Source organism: Phacochoerus africanus, unplaced genomic scaffold (genome assembly GCF_016906955.1).
Source record: "Phacochoerus africanus isolate WHEZ1 unplaced genomic scaffold, ROS_Pafr_v1 Scaffold_15, whole genome shotgun sequence".
Lineage (NCBI taxonomy): Eukaryota > Metazoa > Chordata > Mammalia > Artiodactyla > Suidae > Phacochoerus > Phacochoerus africanus.
In genome coordinates this window covers 72521-81298 of record NW_025927343.1, presented here as the reverse complement: position 1 = coordinate 81298, position 8778 = coordinate 72521, and the positions used below count along the sequence as shown (strand labels likewise).

Sequence of the window (8778 nt, the reverse complement as noted above, 5' to 3'; positions counted from 1 at the left end):
CTGTGTGTCAGTTTTGGTACCAGCACCACCCTGTCTTCATTACTTTCACTTTGTAGTATTGCCTGAAGTCTGGGAATGTTATGCCTCCTGCTTGTTTTTTGTTTGTTTGTTTTTTGGTTTTTGTTTTTCCTCAGGATTGCCTAGGCAGTTTGGGGTCTCTTATGCTTCCATATACATTTTTGGATTGTTTGTTACAGATCTATGAAGAATGTCACCGATCATTTGATAGAGATTACACTGAATCTGTAGATTGCTTTGGGTAGTATGGACATTTTTATGATATTAATTCTTCCAACCAAGGAGCATGGAATATCTCTCCATTTCTATGAGTCCTCTTTAGTGTCCTTGATTAATACTTAATAGTTCTCAGCATATAGCCTTTTCTAATATGTCATTGTTAGTATCCAGAAATGGAACTGATTTCTGAATGTTCATCTTGTGCCCTGATACTTTGCTGAATTTGTTGATCAGTTCAAGCAGTTTTTATGGGGAGTCCTTGGGGTTTTCTATGTGTAGTATCATGTCACCTGCATACAGTGACAATTTTACCTCTTCTCTTCCAATTTGGGTAACTTTCATTTCCTTTGCTTGTCTGATTGCTGGGGCTAGGACTTCCAGTCCTCTGATGAATAACAGTGGTGACAGTGGGCATCCTTGTCTTGTTCCAGATTTTAATGGGAAGGCTTTCAGCTTTTCCTCCATCGAGTATTATATTTGCTGTGGGTTTCTTCATAAATGTCTTTGATTATGTGAAGAGTATGGAGCTGAGTTCCCTGTGCTATACAGCAGGTCCTTGCTAGTTATCTATTCTGTAGGTGGTAATGTGTATATGTCAACCTCAAACTCCCAGTTTTTTCTCCCCCTCGCCCTGCTTAGCACCTGTCTTTGCTTAAGCCTTTCAGAAATTCAGGTGCACTGTCTACAGGCTCTGCCTGTCACTGTTATTTCTGTACAAATACTCCCACATAGAACATTACCTATTTCTGCCCAGGAAGAAATCTTGGAGCCATTTGGGGATCCTCTCTCCCCAGGCAAAAGTGTGGATTTGCATTGTTTGGGGGACCACAGCTAGAGTTCTCTTTTCCCTATTTCCTTTTAAATGTCAAATACTGGTCTTCACTCCATGGGTGTCTGGCTTTGTGGCTACAGTGAGCTCACCAATGCACAAGTGTGACCCACTCTGCACCAGCCTCTCCCTCTGCACATACTGATTTATTTGCTTGGATTGTCCTTCTCTGTCTTGTTACCCTTGGCAATAGTAAGGGGTATATTGTCAAACATCTTTTGAAACTCTCAGGAAAAGTGCCTGCAATATTTCCACTACACTTTGTTCTTGTCTTCGTGAAAGCAACTTGAGGTAGGCTTCTAAGACAGTGACTCTATTGAATCTTTCTGCAGCAGTTTGATTCCTAACACTGTCAGGCACATAATTAGTGCTCTGTAAATACCTGTGGGATGAATAATTGAAATCAGGTAGTGGAAGGTGTGAATGGGACTCACTTTAAAATGGTATCTCATATAGGTTCCCAGCACATACTATAGGACCAACCTCATTAAGACCCTATGGTATCCATAGATATTAATTGCTTTTGGCATTATGGTGATCTCTTCCCATTTTGAGAAAGTGAAATTTGATATTTATCTTAACATTTTGTATTATCTTGTTCTCATAGAATTGTTTTTCATATTAAAAAAGTTCTTATTCTATTCTATTCTATTCTATTCATTTTGCTTTTTAGGGCCACACCTGTGGCATATGGAAGTTCCCAAGCTAGGGGTTGATTTGGAGCTGCAGCTAAGCCACAGCCACAGCAATACCATATCCAAGCTGCCGGATCTAAGCTTAATATCTGCCTTTTGTAAAGAAATTTTTTAAATTTTAATTTAATTTAATTTAATTTTTGTCTTTTTAGGGGTGCACCCTTGTCATATGAGGTTCCCGGGCTAGGGGTAGAATCCGAGGTGTAGCTGCCAGCCTACAGCTACACCAGATCAGTGCCATGTCTGCAACCTATACCACATCTCATGGCAATGCTGTATTCTTAACCCACTGAGCAAGGCCAGGGATTGAACCTGGGTCCTTATGGACGCCAGTAAGATTTGTTTCCACTGAGCCACGGTGGGAACGCCTATAAAGAAATATTTTAAACATTTCAATTAAAAATTTTTTATTGGGGTACAGTTGATTTACAACCTACACCACAGCTCATGGCAACACCGGATCCTGAACACACTGAGTGAGGCCAGAGATGGAATGTGCATCCTCATGGATACTAGTTGAGTTCTTTAAAGCTGAGCCTTCTTCCCATTTTTGAGAAAATGAAATTTGATGTTTGTCTTTACATGTTGGTATTGGCTCATATTCATATAATTATTTTCATATTTAAAAATTTCCTTTTTAAAAATTAAAGTTGATTTACAATGTTGTGCCAATTTTTTGCTATACAGCAAAGTGACCCAGTCATACACACACACACACACACACACACACACACACACACACATACACAATCCCTTTCTCATACTATCTTCCATCATGTGGGACCTCATTGCTTATCATTGTCCTCACAGAATTTAAATCCTTTCTGAATGCTCCAGTCATTTCTTTAGTCTCCTCATGGCTGATTTCATTTCGTGGTTCCTCAAGGTATAGATCATAGGATTGAGCAGCAGAGAGATGACAGTGAAGGTGACGGAGATAGCAGTATCTGTGGGGAGGGTGGTGAAGGGCTTGGCATAGACGTAGATGCAGGGCACGAAGTGCAGGGTCACCATGGTGATGTGGGAGGTGCAGATGGAGATGGCTTTCCTCCTGGCCTCCCCCTGGTGAGACCTCAGCATCCTGAGGATGACTGTATAAGAGATGAGGAGAAAGAAGAATATAAACCAGCTGACCAGTCCATTGTTAGAAATCATCAGGAGCTCCACGGTGAAGGTATCAGTGCAGGCAAGTTTGAGGACCTGGGGGACATCACAGTAGAAAGTGTCAGGAACATTGGGTCCACAGAAGGGGAGTGGGAGCAGCAGGGAGATCTGTGCAGTGGAATGGACAAAGCCCCCCACCCAGGAGGCCACCATGAGGCTAGTGCATTGTTCCTTACTCATGATGGTCAGAGAGTGGAGGGGTCTTGAGATGGCCACATAGCAATCAAAGGCCATCATATATATAGAGAAAACATCTGCTCCCCCCAGAAGATGGAAGAAGAACATTTGGGTGACACAGCCATTGAAGGAGATGGTCTTTCTCTCTGACAGAAGATCAACTAGGACCTTAGGAGCTGTGATGGAGGAGAAGCAGATGTCAAGAATGAAGAGATTGAAGAGCAGGAAGTACATGGGTGTGTGCAGATGAGATTCCCAGGTAACTGTCACCATGATGAGGAGGTTTCCCACCAGAGTTGTCATGTACACCAAAAACAAAAATACCACTAAGACCCAGCTCAGCTCTTGAGACTAAGTAATTCCCAGGAAAATAAATTCTTTCTCTCGGGTATAATTTCCCTGATCTATTGGATCACAGATTTCTTTTTTCAAGTATATCTCTGGAAGAAATAACAGCATATTAAAGAATGTATTATGAAATCTACTATTGTCTTTTCTGTCACGAGTTTTTTTTTTCTTTTTCTTTTTTGTGGCTTCACCTGTGGCATATGGAAGTTCCTGGGGCCAGGGGTTGAATCTGAGTTGCAGCTGCAGGACTATAGCATGGCCCCAGCAGTGCCAGATCCGAGCCATATCTGTGACCTATGCCATAGGTTATGGCAATGCCAGATCCTTAACCCACTGAGTGAGGCCAGGAATGACCCTCATCCTCATGGATACTAGTCTGGTTCTTACCACACTGAGCCACAACAGCAGCTCAGACTTCTAAGCTACAACTCCAACTTATATGATATTGTACATCAACTATGCTTCAAAAGAAAATGCAACCTTCTCTATGAAAAAAATCTATTCCATTTCTAGGAAGTATGTACATATGTTATGTTCACCAAAAATGTATCCTAGAATATTTGTAGCAGTTTGTAATTGCCTCAAACTGGAGGCAATTGACACAGATGTCAATTAACAGTGGAGAAGATAAATTGTGTTAAAATCACATACTACTACACAGCAATGGGGATGATCTACTTTATGTGTAAAAATATATATGAATCTGAGACATGATGCTAGATGAAATAATCCAGGCACAAAAGAGTACATATGCTTTTATTTGTTCATACAAAAACCGAAATATACAAAACTAAGGGAATATGAGGGAAGCTTTTGAGATGCTGATAATGTTTTGTTTTTTAAATCTGGGTGCTTATGGCAAAGATATATTCAGCTTGTGTGAAAATCCATTGACCTGTAGGGACTTATGTATGTTTTTGTATATGTTCTTCAGTAAAATGTTAACAAAATCAACATGGTTTCAAACATTTTAATCTCTTGTAAAGAATAAATTTCACAAAGTAAAATTTAATTGACCACTCGCTTTCATAATGGTTATTTTATAATATAAAAAGTTAGAGCTGCTACAACTTGAGAGTTACCTTCTCATTCTTGTCTCACTTATTCTTGTCTTACACAGTGGCTCTGCTGTCCACCTATTGTCCTTTCTCTGATCTTATTTTAATTACTGTATGTTTTCCTCCATTATACCCTGCGGCACATGGAGTTTCCAGACCAGGGATCAAATCGACCACATTTTTGACCTATGCCTACAGCTGTAGCAACACCAGATCCTTAATCCACTGTGCCAGGTAGGGGATTGAACCTGCATCCCAGGGCTGCAGAGACACTGCTGATCCCCAGTGGCAACAGCGGGAACTCCTGCTCTTCTAGACTTAGGAAAAAATCCTTTCAAGCTCACAGTTCCCCAAGCAGCACTCTCCTTTCTACTCATACAGGAAAGTAAGAATAAGAACCTCCTTTTTCATTCCATTAATTTTTGACATTTCATGCAACAACATGGAATGATAAGAATAAATGTTCAGAATAGTGATCAAAGATTTCAGAATCCCTGAATTAAAATTCCCCAGGCTAATGACTTACCATATCTAGACAGTGGAGAAATCATGCCCAAAGGAGTCTTTGGTTGATTCAGAATATAAAAATATTTTAATGGATGACAGCATCTTACTCTAAAATTTTTCTTTTGCTATTGGAAGGATAAGTGAATAGTTTTCAAATTTTCTACTCAAGAAACCTCTGTGACAAGAACAGCTTCCTGTGTTTCCTGTGTTCTCCTCCCTTCTTTCTCTCTCCTATTTTTCTTGACTATTTCTATTTTTTCCTTCCTCTACATACCATTTCCATGACTGTATTAGTGCTCTACAGAAACAGAACTGATATGATCTATATCTATATCCATGCCATCTATCTATATCTATCACACATATGTATAGACATACGCTTAGAGAATTATTATGTAGAATTGAGTGTGCTATTATGGAGGTGAATTTCCATGATCTGCCTTCTGAAAGCTGGAGACCCAGGAAAGCTGAAGACCCAGGAAATCTGATATTGTAATTCAGTCCTTGTTCAAGGTCCTGAGAACCAGGGGAGCCAGTGGTGTAAATGATGAGATGAGAAGTCCCAGCTCAGGCAGTAAGGCAGGAATAAAGGGGTATATTTCTCCTTCTTCCACCTCTTTTGTTCTATTTGTGTCCTCAATGGATTGGATCCTGTCTACCCATTGTGGGGGAAGAGAAACTCATCTTTATTTTAAGGAGCAAGCCTTGATTCAAATGCTAATGTCATCTGGAAACACCCTCATAGACACACCCAGAAACAGTGTTTAAACTGGGTGCCCTGTGGCCAGTCCAGTTGACACATAACATTAATCATCATAAAGATGTTGAGATCATCTTTTTAAGAGAAAGGTGACTCAAATATAAGCCCTTTCCTTAAGTAATTTACAGTTGAGACAATAATAGTGTTTCAGCTTGTGGGACTGGCAGAGAGAAAAGTGAGGAGAATCAAAATTGTGAGGATTTATATTAAAAACAGTCCCTCTTGGGCTTATAATGTTTGTAAACTTTGTCCTGGAGGTTTTATGGGACAGTGTCACATCCCACACTTGCATTTTGGATACACATATGTGCATCATCTAGAGAATTTACATGATTTGGGCTTTACCACTTCCTAGATGGTTTGAGCTTGGGCCAGGTACTCAATCATAGCACCAAACGCATGAGAAATATATGAGAGGGTCACAAGATAGGGGTTAGAGTCAGTTCTCAGCCTTCACCATTAAAATTTATCTACAATATGATGATAATAAGACCTACCTCATAAGTGGGACTCTTCTAAAGAGTAGGTGAGATTGCATGTCTCTTTTGCAAACTGGAAGGAGCCGAGGAATTTGATTTTGCCAGTGGCTACCCTGTCTCACCAGCTCCAGGTGAGCCCTTCTTCCTCATACATGCCAGGTGCCTTTGTGGGGACTTGTCTGAGAATGGCTCATCTTGCTACTGATGCTGTGGTTCAAAGCCCTCTTCCCAAAAAGTGTAAAGTGCCATTTATCTTCTAGGGATTTTTTTTTGGCCTAGGAATTTGAACTAATGCATGTGTTAAAAAAATTGAGTATTGTATCACACGTCTGCTTACAAATAAATTTATTTCTGCATGCAAATGTAAATATAAGCATTTTCATTAAAAAAAAAAAAAACCTTTACAGAAAGAAAGCAAACTGCAATCTTCAATTTGTGCTTCAGTCATCTGGATACCTGGCCTTGGGGCATGGGGGTGGGCAACTTTCAAAGTCTCAGCATTATAGCAATGTGGGCAGAATTATGGAGCTCTGTTTTGTTTATTTTTTCCCTCACTTTTAGTGAAAATTTATGTTCATTTTATTGCTTCTAAAACCCATCATATCCATGTGAAATATGTATTATTTTCCTGATTTCATGGATGAGGAAACCAAGACACAGAATAATTAAGTACTTGTTCAAGTTTTCACCACTGGTAGAGCCATGTCACAAACCAAGATCAGTCTTATTCCAAAGACCTATGCTCTTGGGAGTTCTCTTGCGGTGAAGTGGGTTAAGAATCTAGTACTGTTTTTTCATTGGCTCAGGTTGCTGCTGTGGCATGAGTTTGATCCCTGGCCTGGGAATTTCCACTTGCCATGGGTACAGCCAAAAAAACAAACAGAAACCCTAACTACTGCAACTATACTTCTTCCCAGTGTTGGTCAGCCCCTCCCAGAAAATCCTGGAAAGGAAAAAAAAAATCCTTTGCCAAGCAAGTGAAAGCAGAATGTGGGTGTAGGGTGGTGATATTAGAAGCTGGAGCCTGGTGAATAAAAGGTTTGGCTGAAGATGACTCACATGAGAGGATGTCAGAAGTGACTTGGAAAAAAAAAAAAGCAGAATTTTAAAAGTTGACTTTGCAGTCTTTAGAGGTACCTTCACTCAGAACCTCCATCAACCACAGAGTGTTCCAATGCAAGGTGCAGAAATGTGTTCTGGGTAGCATTATTCAAACACAAGCTCCTTCTTAAAATAATGGATCTTGAGGGTTCCTACAGATGCTGTCTTTGTACAGAGTGGGGAGGATACTTTGAATCTGCAGCATTGTACACATTGCATTGAAACACAGGCCCAATAAAGAAGGAGGGAGGGGGAAGTGGATAAAGAAATACAGATGTAGGGAGGGATAAATTAGGAGTTTGGAATTAACATATACACTCTACACTACATAAAACAGATAACCAACATGGACCTACTGTATAGCACATGGAACTCAATATTTTGGGAAAGGCATCTATAAGTGAAACCTATAAGGGAAAAGCATCTGAAAGAGAAATATGTACATATATCTGTATGTATATCCGAATCACTTTGCTGTATACCTGAAACTGACACAACATTGTAATCAACTAGACTTCAATAAAAAAAGAGCTATAATTTTATCTGTTTTTGCAAAGTCAAAAGAAGGATCATTAGGATTTCTCAGAAATCACCCCAAAGGTGATTTGGAAATCACCCCATGCTTTGGAAACAAGCTTATCAAAACAAGCACCCACACTTTGGAAACAAGCTTATCGAAACAAGCTTATCTTGGAAACAAGCTTATCTTGGACAGAGCCCATAAACCGAGGGTTACCTTGTACCCCAGCTTCCCAGAAAGAAGGCTGCTCCATTCTCTACATTGAGTTGAATCTATGAGAGCTCTCCTATGTCATGATTTTCTCTCTCCCAATATTGAAAAGCCTCTACTCTTAATTGAATCCCTAAGTTTTTAGAAGCCTTATGCATATTGAGTTGCAACGCTGGCCAGATTCCATGTACTAAATTCAGGAATTGCTTGACTTTCAGTGCTGTTTTTCCAAGGCAATTGTCCTCCTGAGAGGCAGGAAGTAGCCAGGCACCTAATCAACTACCTTCAAAACAATTCAAACCTCACCATCTTCCCTCCCACCCCCAAGTAAAATGCATCACATCCCCTGGAGCCAACTGAACTTCCTCTTCTATTTTACAAGCCACAATTTCCTTCTTCCACATAGTGAAAAACTACCACTTTTCTTGGCTTCATTAAAAGCCTTGGTTTCAAAAGGAACATTCTATACATTTGTAGCATTTCTGAAAAATCTACACCAACAGCTTTTGAGTTTTGGAAGTTCACAGGCAAGCACTAACAGACTCAGTCTCCAAGTGAAAAAAATCAACCCTATTATGATGCTCCCATTGCATCTTAGAAGTAGGTTCTGGGGAAATTCTATGTTTCATGGACAGCCTACCTCAAGGCTAGCAATTTGGTTATGTTTTTCTTTCAGCTGGGAAAGGGCAGCCT

The 8778-nt window shown here is 40.0% G+C and overlaps 1 protein-coding gene across 1 annotated transcript; it reads right to left on the bottom strand.

The window, feature by feature from the left end:
* Positions 1-2598: 2598 nt before the first annotated feature.
* LOC125119137 (olfactory receptor 4D9-like) lies at positions 2599-8128 on the bottom strand. The gene is given in 2 exon segments (XM_047765993.1): positions 2599-3542; positions 8092-8128. Coding segments are annotated over 2 exon segments (981 nt in total).
* Positions 8129-8778: the final 650 nt, after the last annotated feature.